The 16,936-nt window shown below is 37.1% G+C and overlaps 1 protein-coding gene across 1 annotated transcript; it reads left to right on the top strand.

The window, feature by feature from the left end:
* Window positions 1-485: 485 nt before the first annotated feature.
* pomt2 (protein-O-mannosyltransferase 2) lies at window positions 486-15,874 on the top strand. The gene is made up of 21 exons (XM_079834000.1): window positions 486-1,002; window positions 1,084-1,168; window positions 1,270-1,374; window positions 3,228-3,336; window positions 3,422-3,530; window positions 3,624-3,783; window positions 4,316-4,422; window positions 4,522-4,604; window positions 4,693-4,802; window positions 6,530-6,596; window positions 6,680-6,740; window positions 6,820-6,898; window positions 7,788-7,939; window positions 11,775-11,866; window positions 11,964-12,040; window positions 12,114-12,185; window positions 13,569-13,628; window positions 13,707-13,812; window positions 13,883-14,023; window positions 14,225-14,336; window positions 14,530-15,874. Exons 1-21 carry the CDS (start codon window positions 731-733, stop codon window positions 14,633-14,635), a joined length of 2,265 nt encoding a protein of 754 aa, XP_079690126.1. The 5' UTR covers window positions 486-730; the 3' UTR covers window positions 14,636-15,874.
* Window positions 15,875-16,936: the final 1,062 nt, after the last annotated feature.

The raw sequence follows: 16,936 nt of genomic DNA, 5'->3' as shown, positions 1-16,936 counted from the left end.
TGTGTGCCACTTTTTGTTATTATTAAAATAGAAGTAGTTGTATAGTTTAAAATTATTTAAAATAATATTTAAATTAATTTATTTGTGCATAGGATAACAACTTATTTTACACATACATACACATAAATGAATAACATATAATCCTATGAACTACTAATTAACTAATTGTTAATTAAATTCCATATTACATTTAAAATAGACACACTGTTCGTTTAAATCGTATATTAGACCCTCTCAATCTTGACTTATTGTACTCATACCCTAAAAATCAGACAAGCCATAAATCAACCTTGACATTTCTTTATTTACCTGCTATAGGAATATTCAAAGTAATAGGACCCTGTCTGCCAACATGGGAAAAGTCACTATAATTCTTATTATGTACAATAAAGGAACAACAACGTTGATTATATTGAATCGTTTTCTTCTGTGGCGGCATGTCCCTCTCCAGTCCAGCAGGTGACAGTGAAGTGCAGACAATCCCAATACTTCCCCAACCAACAATTCAAAACAGTTGCACACCAAACATGAGCTGGAAAGCAAAAGGAGCATTGCATTATTTAAAGAGCAAGAGAGTGTCTCATTCAGCGACATGTCAACACGACCAGGCTGCAAGATATTAAATGCTGTAAGGAGTCAATGTTCATGAACTCTGCGTCTGAAGGCACTGTCTTTATAGTGTTTTTGCCACTCTAATAATGACTCATTGTCTACATCAAAAAACCTGCTAATGGACGGCAGACCGAAGGAGCTTTACACACAAAGACAAGACATATCTGCTTTAAGACATCGAAAAACATGTAAGGTAAAGGAGGAGGCCGAATGCCTTTCCCAACCTTCTAATGGGGCTTCTAACGGGGCAAGTGAAAGGATCCCCAAGCGAGGAAGACACTTCAGTTCTCCCTGCAGAGATGATCATGTGCCCGTTTATACTTTGGTCTTGGTGCTTGTGCTCTCTGTATGTACACGCTTTTACAAGATCAATGAGCCTCCACATGTATGGTAAGCATTAGATCTGTAGAATTGTGATGATAAACTTAATATCAGCACACGATCGGTAAATATTATGGTCCATTGTTGCAGTTGGGATGAGACTCATTTCGGGAAAATGGGAAGTTATTACATTAATCGCACCTTCTTCTTTGATGTCCATCCACCACTTGGGAAGGTATAGATTTCATTGCATCTAGACCCCTGTTGCTCCACTATAATCTGAATTATTTTGTGTAGTTTGTGACTCAAAAGGATGCATCTACACTCCTCACTCAGATGCTGATCGGCCTTGCTGGGTACCTGACAGGATATGATGGCACCTTTCCCTTCATAAAACCAGGGGACAAATATGAGCAGCACAACTACTGGGGAATGAGAGCGGTAAACCTTTAATTGTCTCCCAATTAATTTCATGCAGATTTATAAGAATCATGTAAATTATTTTAAATTGTAAATGTCAACAAGATCTGGACCAAAAATGGATGCACCTCTTGATGATAATAAATGTTGTGATGTTATTTCCATCAAGAGGTGCATACATTTTTGGTCAGGATCTTTTATTGACAATGCAAGAGTCAAGCACTCTGTAAAGTCTCCTCCAGCACATCCCAAAGACTTTCAATGAATTTAAGGCCTGGCCAATTCATTTGTGAAAATGATTCTTCATGCTCCCTCCCAACCATTCTTTTATAATCTGAGCCTGATGAATCTTGACATTGTCATCCTGGAATATGGCCATGATGTGTCTTCCTACATGATTGTTTAACCCTCTGGGGGTCTTCATTTATGGGTCACACTCAGGACCTTCGGGTCAAAAATGACCCGAAGGGCGGGATTAAGCTAAAAAAGATTTGAGTAAAATCAAAGAAAAATATATTTTTGTTCAATAATATTTTTTATTTTCTTTTTTGGTGTTTTGAGATAATTTTATGATTTATTATTAACATTTATGCAATTATTATGACCCATTTTTTCCCATTGAATATAATAAAAAAAATATATATATATTATTTTTTTTATTAAAGCTGTATTTAATTTTAGAGTCAAGCCTTGGCCTCATGAAAGCAATTTTTTAAATGAGATCGGTGCCATCCGGTGGACACATTGAGCATTTTTATCGCGCAATAGCACATTTTTACCACTATAGTGGATCTTGCGTTTTATAAAAAATGGTCCGAAACTTGGTGACTTTATTGGTACTTGGTATATGAACACCCAAAAAATTGGGGACAGGATTTGAAAAGTCTAAGTGGTCGTAAAAAAAAAAAGTCCCCCATAGGAAATAAATGGGACTACAAATCAGCCAGGATGCAGAAAAAAAGGACTCAACAGTGAAGGGGTGAATGTCTAAAACATCAAAAGTGCAAAACAGACAAAAACACACACACACACACTTATACACACAAAAACACACGCACACACAAATGAACGGGTGCCATTCCAAAAGCTAATTGTGTTTATGTGTGTGTGTGTGTGTGTGTGTGTGTGTGTGTTTTTGTCTGTTTTGCACTCTTGATGTTTTAGAGATTCACCCCTTCACTGTTGAGTCCTTTTTTTTTATGCATCCTGGCAATGTATGTATGCATGTACGTATGTATGTACAGTGAGGAAAATAAGTATTTGAACACCCTGCTATTTTGTAAGTTCTCCCACTTAGAAATCATGGAGGGGTCTGAAATTGTCATCGTAGGTGCATGTCCACTGTGAGAGACATAATCTAAAATAGTTAAAAAATCATGCATTGTGATTTCTTTTTTTGATTATGTCTCTCACAGTGGACATGCACCTAAGATGACAATTTCAGACCCCTCCATGATTTCTAAGTGGGAGAACTTGCAAAATAGCAGGGTGTTCAAATACTTATTTTCCTCACTGTACATATATACGTACATGCATACATTCATATATATATATATAATATAATATATATGTATATGTAGTTACAGTTAGTATTGCAATATAGTAAGCATTAGTAAAGTAATATATATAAATATACACATACACACACATATATATATATATATATATATATATATACACTTTTTATTTTTTAGTTCTAGAAAAATATTGTCAGTATTGTAGTATAGCTTATTTAAATGTAATAGTTTAAATTATTTAGAAGGCTTACTAAATCTAGATATAATGTATCTTTTTATTTTTATTTAACCATGCACAATTCAATCGTTCTTTAAGTGTAAGCTCTAATTCTTGTGATTTCATTCATTTGTGTGTAGTTTTGTGCAGCTCTTGGTTCCTGTCTTCCTCCTTTTGCCTTTCTAATTGTCCTGGAGCTGTCACATTCTACACCAGCGGCGCTAATAGCAGCCTCTCTTCTTATTTTTGGTGAGTGTGGTAGTGATCATCAACACAGAGGTGAGCTCTATTCAATGATGATAATCTAAAAATCAACTGGTCTATTTTACAACAGACACTGGCTGCATCACCCTATCTCAGTACATTCTCCTGGATCCCATTCTAATGTTTTTCATCATGGGCTCTGTTATGTGCATGGTCAGATTCAACTCACAGAGACTCAGGTAGAGTAGAGGAGGAATCTCTCTATGTAGCTTTATTGTTTGAGTTTGTGTAATGAATATATCAGGAATACAAATCGTCTTTCTTTTCTTCAGGTCTTTCAGCTTCTCGTGGTGGCTCTGGCTGCTTCTGACAGGGGTCTGCCTCTCTGGTTCTCTGGGAGTGAAGTTTGTGGGGCTGTTTGTCATCCTCTTGGTGGGAATCAACACAGCATTAGATCTGTGGAGGCTACTTGGGGAACTCAGCTTGTCTCTGGTATAAATGGGAACCTTTTTTCACGATTGAAAGTTTCAAACATATAAGTTTGGGGTCTGCAAGATTTTCTCTTATTCTTACCAAGGATCCATTTGTTAAATTAAAATGACAGTAATATTGGGAAATATTATTACAATTTAAAATGATGATTTTCTATTTTAATACATTTCAAAATGTAATTTATTTCTGTGATGGCAAAGCTAAATCTTCAGCATCATTACTCCAGTCTTCAATGTCACATGATCCTTAAGAAATCATTCTAATATGCTGATTTTCTGCTCCAGAATCATTTATCATTTTTGAAAACCGTTGTGCTGTTTAATATTAATGTGGAAACCGTGATACATTTTCAGAATTCAATGATGAATAGAAAGTTCAAAAGAACAGCATTTATCTAGTCTATCTAAGTCTTTACTCTCATATTTGATCAATTTAATGTATTGTTGTTGTATAAAAGTATTAATTTATTTTTAAAAATCTTTTTTTTTTTTATCGTAATGTATGCTGAAAATTGTTTCTTGTTTTTCTCTAGGTGGATTTTGGGAAGCACTTACTTGCTCGAGTTTTCGGGTTGATAATGCTCCCAATGTTTCTGTACACTACAATATTTGCCGTCCACTTCATTGTCTTAAACAGAAGGTATGTTTGTGCCAATATTGATATTCAGTTCTATTCTAAAAGCAGTTGGTAATTAATACAATGAAATATAATTTTAACAGCCTTCTTTTTCATACACAGCGGTCCTGGGGATGGTTTCTTTAGCTCTGCTTTCCAGTCTCGCTTGATTGGAAACAATTTACACAACGCCTCCTTGCCTGAGTGTAAGCACAACTTAAAAGCTTAATATTTGACATTTTTACTGCTTGTGTTTCTTTTATTACTTTAGCATTTACTCCTCCTTCTGCACAGATCTGGCATATGGCTCTGTCATAACAGTGAAGAATCTGCGAATTGCGGGAGGATATCTGCACTCTCACTGGCACCTTTACCCAGAGGGGGTTGGAGCTCATCAGCAGCAGGTCAGTTCACCACCCTCGTTTAGGCCCAGTTTACACCTGGTATTAAGATGCTTTTGGTTGATCAGATCACAAGTGGACGGCGCTAAATGCAGGTGTAAACGTGGTCTAAAACGTTTTGAGCTTGTCATTTGACGGGATTGCTTTCATAGTGTAAATGCTCACGTGGTGGAATGCTTTCCAACAGCCGCAAAAGACTGCCTACTCTCCACCTACTTACTTAATGTGTAAACATTATGGGAAGTGCGCTAGTCAGGACGGGGTTTAAACTTTGTCAGATGAAGACCTACGTTTGGCTTGAAGATGAAAAACGTACCAAGCACCAAGTTCTCTCACCATGATTTCTAACACGCACTCACTGTGTTCGGAGTGGTCCTGTGGCTATCAGAGCAGAAATGAAAGCTCTCCGTGTGTTTTTCCGTCATTTCTGGGTGCGTTCATATGTTGGTGCATTCCATTAGATCGCTATATACATTATATATACGTATAATGTATATACCGCCCAGGATATATGGAAATCAAAGAAATCAGGACAGAAGTGGTTGAAAGTGGACAAAAGAGACAGATTAAAACACATCGGGCCAGATTTACTATCAGCTTGCACAAATGCAAACCCTTTTTTGGTGTTAAACTACTATCAGGATTCACTAAAGACACACAGTAAAAAATTAACGCTGAAACGGTGTGGGCAGCTATTTTTGCGGCTGAGATGCAACATTTTTGGGAGGAGAGTATTTAAATGAATCATGCAATGTGATTTACTAAGGTTTGCGCTCGTCAATTAACTGATGTTTGCACCATTATTTACAGCCCCCAAAAAAGCATGTTAAACCAGATATTAACTGGTAGATTGCGTTGGTCAAAATGGAAATGATCCGGCTGCGTCTGTGTTCTTTAATTTTCACATCGTCAGTAGATTACGTGCCAAACTTTCCACTCCCATCTGCGCTTTTTTGGAATTGTACTTTCGTGCTAATTTGCCCTGTTTAGTCAATCTGGCCCCAGTTGTAAACGGGTATTTGTCTCCCTCGTCTACTTGTGATCCGGTCGACCAAAATGTATCTTAAAACCAGGTGTAAACAAGGCCCTACTCTTACCAAACCCAAACAGTTAGACAACATTATATGGAAGATTTCAAGGTGAAAATCTGACCTGGTTTTTTTCTATAATTTATATTTGCAGGATTAGTAAGATTTTTATTCAGTTTAATATTGTATACAACTTTAGCGGTGATCAAAGGTGACATAGACATTTGTAATGTTACAAAAGATTTTTAATTTCAAATCAATACTATTAAGCAGCTTTTCAACAGTGATGCTAATTATAAGAAATATTTCTTAAGCAGCAAATCATTATATAAAAATGATTTCTGAAGGATCATGTGACACTGAAGACTGGCGTAATGGCTGCTGAAAATTCTTCTTTGCCATTACAGGAATAAATTAAAATGTAAAATATATTATAATGGAAAACATTTATTGTATTAAAAATAAAATAATTGTATTATATTTCACAATATTATGGTTAAATGAATGTAGCCTTTGTGAGCATAAAAGACTTCTTTCAAAACATTTTTAAAAAAACCTTACTGACCCAACATTTTTGAACAGTACAGTATCCAAATGTGTATATTTGGTACTGTATGTGGCTTGTATTTAGAACTTTATTCTCTTAAGTAGTGTGTAACAATAAATAATCTATAAATCTATTTTGTATCTTCACCCATGTAGGTTACAGCCTATTTGCACAAAGATTATAACAACTTGTGGTTGGTCAAGAGACCTGACAACTCTGACGGTGAGTTCTTTTACATGTTTGCACTACTTAACTATTCTATATCGACACTGCACAAGATTCAATAACTCCTGTTCTCTGCTAAGATCTCACAGGGTCACCAGAACTGGTCCGACATGGTGACATCATTAGACTGGAACACAAAGAGTAAGCATCAAGGTTTTTTTATTTTTGAAAGTAAAAGTTACAATAATAGTAACAGTGCACACCTGATTCTCCTCATCAGAACTACAAGGAATCTTCACAGTCATTTCCATGAAGCTCCACTGACCAAAAAACACCTGCAGGTCACAGGATACGGCATTGTGAGTACTAGTAGAAGTTACAGTTCATGTACTACAGGTGTTAAAGAGTGCTGCAGTGATGTATTTTTTTAACTCGGAAGTTATAGCATCCCCCTGGTTCCTTCGACAAAAACACAATATGATGTTTCCATTGGCTTTTGGATTATTGGATAACATTTTTTTGCACACTATGTTTATCATGATAATCTTCACAAATGAACACAACAGAAACTTAAATTCAATCTGCGGCAGTAAAAAGCTAAACGTAGGCTATAAACAAACTACACCAAGGTCGCACGACTTCAGTCACAATCACTAAGCTTCTTTATTTAAAAAAGTTTTTCCCTGAAAGTTTGAGATAGTAGAGTTTGCAAGAGCATGATTATGAACGTAATGAGGCTGTTCAGTCTAATGACGTTTGATGTCCCTGACAACCTCTAGTCCCATTTAGCCACTTTTTATCAGGTAAAAGATTATTATTACTGTTGTATTTTAAGTGTATAAAATAAAACGTGAACATATCTTGAGCTTGTCTTAACCACAGAGCTTATTTCAGGCATTCAACCAAAAACCCATTCAAATAAACCATTAACTTCAGGACAATGGAAGCAGAAGTGCACTCGTTTACAAGTTTTGGCCTACAAATATACGTCATCCATGCTGCACCTTATAGAAACTAAACCTTAAAGAAACCTGTCAGTTGATCAGGAGGTTTTATGTTTTATCAGTCTAATAGATTCAGTTTGTTTTGGTTAAAGTAGTAATTCATATTTTGTGTGCAATCAGATCGCCAGCAAAAGGAGGATGTCATACTACTCGATAACAGCGAACTTCAGCACAACTTTAAATCTCTCATTTATATTAGTTCAAAGGCAGTAGCATCATCTAACGTAATCACTTTTCATTTCAGAATGGTAGCGGAGATATGAATGACTTGTGGCAGGTGGAGGTGTGTGGAGGGAGGAAGGGAGATCCAGTGAAGGTGCTGCGTAGCAAAGTTCGCTTTCTCCATCGCTCCACGGGTTGCGTGCTCTGCTCCTCTGGAAAGACCCTTCCTAAGTGGTAAGAGTGTTTGTTCAGAAAAAATCTTAGATCCGGGGTGTGTTTCCCTGAAGCGTCTTTAGCCAACTATGGTTGCAAGTTCTGTTTTTGGCGTTTCCCGAAACCATAGTGCGAAAGAACATTTGCAAACATGTCGCAAACTTGCATGGTTGGAACTTGGAACTAGGGATGTCACGGTACCAAAATTCCAGTAGTCCGTACCAATACCATAAAAATTGTACGGTACTCTACCAATTTCGGTACCACAGCTAAATGTTTTTTTTATTTATTTAACTATTTGAAAAAAAAATTAAATGTATTAAGTTTATTATTTATGATGATAATCATTATAAGTAAATAATACAAACATTTAAAGGCTGTATGCTGTTTAAAAGTAAACATTGTTTATAAATCAAGTGAAAAATAATCAACCATCTAGGCATAATTATTATTATTATTAGTAGAGACGTATTATTATTATTACATATAGCTAAATCTACTCTAGGCTACAACAGTAGCCTGATATATTCTGTCAATTTAAATTTTTTAAATCAAACTTTTATTTTGACGGGTTGCCGTGACCTTTGAGTGTCTGTGTTCATGATATGACAGTTTTCTCAAATGAAACGGTAAATTCTTATGAAGGGACGGTTTATGCGTTCGTGTCCTCATATAGTGACCATAGACTAGATGTATATATAAAAAATATATATAGTGACACATGGCAGAGACTACAAAGACAGCGAGCGAGTGTCACGCGCTTGTGCGCGCCCGCCTGCGCCCCTGTGCCCCGACATTCACACAGAGACGCAGAACATGGAGGAGTAATATTTAAATAGTACTTTGCAGTTTAATATCCACAGACACTTGTATATATTCGACTACAGTCTGGAGCCCTGCGCTTAGATAAACACAGAAGCCACTAAACGCAGCTGCGGGTACCGAATATACTCGGGAGTCGGTACTACCGATACTACAGAAATGCTGGTATTGTCACATTTTTATAATTTCAGTATCGACTTGGTACCGAAGTACCGGTACTTGTGACATCCCTAACCAAGCATGCCAAGTCTTAAAAAGTGAAGCCAAAGTGTCTTGATCGCCCCCAGGTGGCTGGATGCAGTGTAGGTTCACTGGGGCACCAAAATACTTTTTTGGGGAATTTCTACATTTCCATAACTGTTTATTTCACAAACAGTTCAGGGGCGTGTGATTGATTAGGCGGGAGCACTCACTACTGCGCAGACTCGAGACTCGAGATGTCATGGCCATATTTGGACACTGGCAGCTTCACTTATACAATGGAAGAGAGTGAAGGTGTGTCGTCATCTTTTTTCTTTTTTTTTTTTACAGTCTATGGTTGGAACTACAGCTCTCAAGCTGTGATTAGAAACATAGTTTTTTTTGTTAAATGACGTGGACTTAAAGGTCCCATGGCATGAAATTTTCATTTTATGAGGTATTTCAACATTAATATAAGGTCCCCTAGCCTGAATATTGTCCCCAAGTGGATAGAAATGTTAATCGGTGTAAAACCGAGTTCTGTCTGTCTTTCTCTGCCTTTGAGAAAATGACAGGCCAGACGAGCCAATCCTGAAGTCTCCTGGTTTGACGTCCAAGCAGGAACGGTTTCCTCCCTTTCCTCCGCCCAGAGAATCTGGCACGCCCATGCAAACGCTATATTTGTCCTGGAGAGATCATTGCTTGTGGACGAGTGAATGCTGGCAGTTTCTCAGTGTTTGGATGTACAAATGAAAACAGAAGTCTTTCTTCAGTTCCTTCTGATCTGTGATCATTGATTTCTGATGTGTAGCTAATTATTTATTATTCGTGCAATTATTTATTATACCCGACAGAAAGGTGTTTTCGTGTTTTCTATCTTGTGAGTCAGTGTTTTTGTACGTCCTCGTCGCGTCTATCTGTTCTAAAATGTGCATACAGTCGGGAGTTTCTGCTTAACATCGGCAGAGCCACATCTTTAGAGATAAACTTCACACACGCCGAAGCTCGGCCTTCAACATCCCCGACCCCCAGTACTGCATCTGGCCCACAGCGGAGGCACCAAATGCGGCGTGAGATTAAGCAGAAGGGGGGTAAGCGTAAGGGTATCCGGCTAGGCTAGCCAGCTTTCCCCACAATAAACTGGATTACATTCGATTACTGCTGTTGTGTCTTTGTTTGCGCTGTGTAACGTTACTCAATGCGCGTCACTGATACTATTCATATGATTGGAACATATCTAGAAATAATACTATACTCAACACTTACTAACTCGTTCATCTCGCTGTAATGGTACTTTGCATGTGTTACAAAGTTGGTAATAATGATGAAGACGGACTCGGCGTGACTGGGACTCGTGTTTATTCAGAACTCTCAGATACAAACACAATAAACTCGCGATGACAGACAGCGCTCTCATAACTCAGTAGTTACTATAAATAACTTTGTTAGCAATCGCTCCGTCTCCGTGATGTCCGGTTCGCGAACGAATCATTCTTTTGAATCGGTTCTTTTTAGTGAACCGAACCAGTTCACCAAATCGGACTGAATCGTAAACGGTTCGCGTCTCGAATCAGCGCTGATCCATAATTTACTAAAGTTACTAACTTTCTGACATGAGTGACAGCCCCTCCGACTAGAAATAAACTAATAACCTGAAGTATATTCTAGTAACTACAACAGTTCACCCTGAACTGAGACATGCTGAGAGAACTGATGAGAAGTGAACACAGGTCCATCTCTGGCAGACTCGTGCCTGCTCGTGCCTCGTTAAACCACGCCCCCTCCGCTCATTTAAAATGCAAAGATGTCAGCCAATCACAACAGTGGGCGTTTTTACTGAAGTCTCACAGCAGACACGCCTCTTGTAACAGGGCCTTCAGCCACAGGGCAAACAGCAGTATAGAAAAAATGCCTTTTATTTCTAAATTATGACATTTTATGATGTAAAAATCATACTAACAATATAAGTACACCTCAGGAAACACTATAAAATAATAGAAAAATGCCATGCCATGGGACCTTTAAATGCAGTAGATCATGCTCTTGGGTGCAATAAGCAAGCTAACAGTCATCTTAAAGGGATAGTTCACCCAAAAACGATTTGTTTATGTTTATCTGCTTACCCCCAGGGCATCCAAGATGTAGGTGTCTTTGTTTCTTCAGTAGAACACATGTGATGATTTTTAACTCCAACCGTTGCTGTGTGATAGTCGTATAATGCATGTCAATGGGGATATTTTAGAGTATGAGAGCAATGAAAGTAAAAACACATAGACATATGAATCCTTATTAAACGCCACGAGCCGCATTTTGACCTTATTTGCCAGAACTGATGGCTCGGGGACGGCTGATGCAGAGCCATTGAAAATATTTTTCTTACCCAAACGCATCGATTCGCTTTAGAAGGCCTTTATTAACACCCCGGAGTCGCGTGGAGCACGTTATTTGACGGACAGATGCATTTTTTTATGGACTTCAAAAACAGCAACTATTACTGCTATTATAATGCTTGGATTAGCCAGAACATTTTTTATATAACTCAGATTTTATTAGTCTGAAAGAAGAATGTCATATACACCTCGAATGACTTGAGGGTGAGTAAATCATGGGCTAATTTTCATTTTTGGGTGAACTATCCCTTTAACGATGTTGAACCAATGTGGACCATGTAAAACCATGTTACTATGGTTTCGGGAAACAGTCGTGACTAGTTGATTCGTTTTTCCAACGATGCATCGTACTATGGTAGTTAATCAGTGAGTTATATTGTCATACAGGAAACACACCTCTAGTCAGTAGCGCATAACGCATCACAAAAATATATATTTTTAAACTGCTTTTTACTTTTCAACAGGGGATGGGAACAAGTGGAGGTCACGTGTAGCCCATATGTCAAAGAGACCCTCAACTCGCAGTGGAACATTGAGGATCACATCAACCCTAAATGTATGTCCATATTGTCACATTTTAAAATATATAGGTAGAAATGTGCCGCTGGATGGTTTTTCTCTGCTATTTGTGCAATGTTTTTGTGTATTTGTAGTGCCCAATATCAGTCTTTCAGTGCTCAAACCCACTTTCCTGGAGATCCTCTGGGAGTCTCATATTGTGATGATCAGGGTAAGATTTTCACATGGGAATGATTTATTAATTAATTTATATGGATTAAGTTAAATAATTGTATTTTGTTTAGGGAAACAGTGGTTTGAAGCCCAAAGACAACGAGGTAAACTCTAAGCCCTGGCACTGGCCCATCAACTATCAGGTATATTGTGTAAAATCTGATAGACAGTTTAAAGAAAAAGCCATGTTTTCATTAGCAGTGTTATTTTAGTATTATTTATATACTATTATAGTATTTAATCATATTTTGAATTAGCTTTTATTTTCATTTTATTCAAATTTTAGTTTGTTTTAAATAAATGTATTATTTATATTTAGCTTTAAAGTGTCCCTATTATGCTTTTTTCAAATCTTTCATGCAGTGTGTAATATTTGTGAATTTTCAAAGATTGTCTCCCAAAAGAAAGAACTGATTCTGAATTGCCAAAACGAGTCTTCAGCAATTCTAGTCTTACTTCCTCCACGAACCTACATATGTTTGTAACAAATTTGCAGAATGCCAGCCTATTGTTTTCCTATGGTCTGCCCACGAAGCATTTTCAGACTCTTTCAGAAAGGATGTCATGTCACGACAATGTATTTGAGAAAAGGTTTTTTTTTTTTTTTTTTTCCTACCACCTTGGGTACATGTAAACCTATTGTAGTATTTTAAAGGTCCTGTTCTTCGTGATCCCATTTTTCAAACTTTAGTTAGTGTGTAATGTTGCTGTTAGAGCATTTATAATACCTGTAAAATTATAAAGCTCAAAGTTCAATGCCAAGCGAGATATTTTATTTAACAGAAGTTCCCTTTCAAAGCCTACAGCGAACGGCTGGTTAGGACTACATCCTGGTATTTCCTGCTTTAATTACGTCAGTAGAGCAGTATGTCGACTAACCTCCGCCCACAAGAACGTGCGAAAAAGGGGGCGTGGTCTTGTTGCTCCCGCGTGGAGAATAGGAAGTGTTGCGTTCGGTTGCGTTCGTATAGTTTGTTTGTAGCCATGTCGTCGAGACGCTGTTATTTTCATCCCGGAGTTAAGTCACCTTTGTTTGGCTTTCCCAGGGACGCTGTACTTAGAGATCACTTAGAGACCTTTCCGGTAACGTGCGCTCTGCGTGCCCTAAGCTGCTGTCGAATCACAACACGGGAACCGCTGGCACAATCAGAACTCGTTACGTATTTCTGAAGGAGGGACTTCATAGAACAGGGAAATCTTTCAAGCCGTTTTGAGGACAGTGAAAACAGCAGTATACAGATAAGTAAATTGTGTGAAAAATACTGTGTTTTTTTACACGCGAAACATGAACACGTTATATTGCACACTGTAAACACAATCAAAGCTTCAAAAAAACACGAAAAACGGGACCTTTAACCTAATAAATTAGCATTATAGGGGCACTTTAAGTTTTATTCATTTTAGTACTTCAACTTATTTTATTTTAGTTACTAGAACAACATTTCTATTTTTTCAGTTTTAAATTTGTTTTAGTTACTGTTTTGAAGATCCACATCTGTGTACTATCTCATCATTATTCTTAATAGGGTTTGAGGTTTTCTGGAGTGAATGAGACAGAGTACCGTGTTTATCTCCTCGGCAACCCAGTAAGTGTCATTTTTATGCCCTCTGTTTGCAAAGATCTTTTGTCCTGCCACTGCCAAAACATCATATTTCATCCTCAGGTCATCTGGTGGCTGAACCTATTGAGTCTGGCTCTATTTGTTGTCATGCTGGTAGTGGCTTCTTTAGCTGTACAGAGAGGAGTGGAGATGGAGGGAATGAGGAAAGGTAAGCAGCACTGCAGATTGTGCAGTATTTAGTCAATCCGAAGTCTAAAACAGCTGATGTTTTCTTTCAGTGCACTGTCACACTCTCATGGAGGGTGGTGGGATGCTGCTTTTGGGCTGGCTGTTACACTACCTCCCGTTCTACATCATGGGTCGCATACTGTACTACCACCATTACTTTCCTGCCATGCTGTTCAGCAGTATGCTCACAGGTACAAAGGCAAACCAGATAACCAAAGGGTAGAAATCTGCTGATATTCTTATCATACTGTTTTCATATGGACTGAAGATTAATAATTAGCCCTATGTAAATGATATAAAGCCTACTTTGGTCTTTAAAATGTTTTGGTCAGCATTGATTGTTGGCACAACATTATTACAGTTAACACATTTAATGATCATCTTTATTTAAGGTATTACTCTGGACGTCTTCCTTCAGAATTTTCAACTTCTCTTTAGTTCATCCATATCCCGTTATATTCTGAGAGGAGGTCAATCTATACTCTTGTTAGGGTTCTTCTACAGGTAATAAGCTCTACAATATTTAAATTTAGTTGTCACATCTCTTAACTCTTTATAAAATGTCCCATCGGAAATGAATAAAGTAGGCTATTTTATTGCCAAAATTGTGCATTGTATAAATATTCTATGTATAATGTTTGTTTGGGTCACAAGTTCAGTCCATTTCTAATACTTATCTCGCTCTGACTTGTTTCAGCTTTTACCTATTTCACCCTCTCTCCTATGGCATGAGGGGGCCGCTGGCACATGACCCTGCCTCCTCCATGGCCGGCCTCAGGTGGATGGAATCCTGGGAATTTTAGACAACATTTTTATTCAATTTTTAGACCATTTTATTTCTGTTCCGTTTTAGACCCTTTATCCTGGGGCTTAAAATGTTTTAACAATTTTAGTTGTTACATGTTGACTGGATCATTTCATTGTTGAAGGACAGCCTTTACGCTGCTGTTATGCTGTGATTTAACTTTTTAAAATAGTATTTCAAAGTTACAGTATTTTACAGTCATGAATTTTTATAGTGTCTACCTGCTGTTGCTGATCTGAAATAAACGGATAGAAGTAATAAAGTGCCTTTCAGATTTAAAGGTGCTGTATAATGTATTCACTCTCTTGATTGTGTTTTTTATATATCATTTGTTACATACTTTTTCTCTATTTAAGAAGAAATGTATGAATTTGTGTATTAAAAAACAGGTAACATTTGATATGGATCACAATATATTATTTCTAAGCTACCCAAGTTGTGTTTAATTGTTAAATTAAATAGCCACAGAATTTCAATTGGATTCATGTTGGTAGTTTGGCTATGTGGTTCTGGAATAATAATGTTATTTGAAGATTTTTTGCTGTTTGCTTTCATTATTGCCTTGTATTGTCTGTAATTGTTGCCTTAAAGGGATATTTCACCCAAAAATGAAAATTACCCCATGATTTACTCACCCTCAAGCAGGCCCGGCTCCAGCTTTGAGTTGCAGCGTGGGCCAATTGAAATTCCTGGTGGGCCCATACTTTTAACATAATTTTTTCCCCTTTTGTTATAATTGTATAACAAAAGAGGCAGGTCTTGAAAGGAACTCTATATTTGCAAGGCTCAATGCAACGGAGCTTTTCTACAGGTTCATCCAATTTGCACTGGCCCCACCACAAAAAAAGTATTAGTATTTTAATAAATATTAAGACAAGTAAACAGTCAGTACTAAAATAAGAACAAATTACAAGCAGTCGCACAAATAAATAGAATCAGGCTAGGACTGGGGGGCCCTGGGCTTGAGTTTATGTTTGGGCCCTATACGCTACAAATGACCTCAACTAGAGCATTATTATAGAGTAGCAAGAAATACACAAAAAAATGTAATATACATTGAGGTTCCAAGAACAATTAATATGCAACATGCCTAGCCTAGTCAAAGAGTCAAGAGAAGATCAAAACCCTGAAATAACGCAATAAAGCCAGAGATGAACAGTATTTTTAAATGTCATATCTGTGTCCTCTTATGTCAAATCAAAATTTTACATCTTATATTAAAATGTAATGTAACCTTCACCCTTTAAATACTTTGGTCAGTTCAAGAATAATTTATGAAATTTTATATTATTTATTTGATAGAATTAAAAGAGCAGTTTCATGTCTATCTTTATATTGTTCAACTGGTCGAGGCTTTAGAAAGTAGGCTACTTAGTAATAACAAGTGGAATGGAATGTTTTTTAGAAAGAGAGTAAATAGTAAAGTAACCTAATTACACTGTTGAAGATGTAGCCTAATTAGCCTAGCTAGTAATTAATTAAATAATAGGCTACTTTTTAAATATGAAACTAAAATGTTCATCATGGTGCTGTATTGAGTGAGTTGAATCCTTCATTCAACCGATTCGTTCAAATTGCAAATTGTATTTATGAATGGGTAGCTTAAATAAATCATTTACTCATGATTCGTTCAAATACGCTGATTCTTTGAGGAATAAAACAGTGTTGCTCAGAGACGCAGTGGTTCAAGAACTCATTAAATAGATTGTTTTTCACTCATTCTGGTGATATTTCTGCCCCACTATGGCGAGTTCTTACACGTCTTTCCGTTAACGGTTTAAAATCGTCTTGGACTGAAAAAAGAGACTTAAAACAGGCTTTAGTTTCTAAATAACAAGCAGATTTTTGATGACAAGCAACCGAAAACCATGATCTCTCTCTAAATCTGGAGCTGAAATATTGAAATCGGTTATTTGACGTTGGCCCCCCGTGGAGCCGGGCCTGCCCTCAAGCCATCCTTGGTGTATGTGACATTCTTCTTTCAGACAAATACAATTAAAATATTTGAAGTTTAAAAAAGTGCATCCATCCAAACCCATACGGTTCTGGGTGGTTAAAATAGGACCGTGTGGATTACTTTTATAATAGATGGATGTACTTTTTTTTTACTTCAAATTTTGGGCCAGGAAATGTTTTAATATAACTGAGTGTATTTGTCTGAAAGAAGAATGTCACATACAGCTAGGATGGCTTGAGGGTGAGTAAACCATGGGGTAATTTTCATTTTTGGATTAACTATTCCTTTTAAATGCAGATCAATAACTGACTAAAATTAATACACTGCAAAAATGAGCATTCA

The sequence above is a fragment of the Gobio gobio genome, assembly GCF_949357685.1.
Source record: "Gobio gobio genome assembly, chromosome: 13".
Taxonomy (NCBI): domain Eukaryota; kingdom Metazoa; phylum Chordata; class Actinopteri; order Cypriniformes; family Gobionidae; genus Gobio; species Gobio gobio.
Note: the sequence above shows the minus strand (reverse complement) of the source record. Positions and strands in the feature narration are given on the sequence as shown.

Bases quoted from the DNA above. Each gene is read 5' to 3' on its own strand.
- pomt2 (XM_079834000.1), top strand. From the start codon at position 731: ATGGACGGCAGACCGAAGGAGCTTTACACACAAAGACAAGACATATCT. The intron at 1,169-1,269 runs GTATAGATTTCA...CTCCTCACTCAG, and splicing joins TCCATCCACCACTTGGGAAG to ATGCTGATCGGCCTTGCTGG. The intron at 4,803-6,529 runs GTCAGTTCACCA...TCACCCATGTAG, and splicing joins TTGGAGCTCATCAGCAGCAG to GTTACAGCCTATTTGCACAA.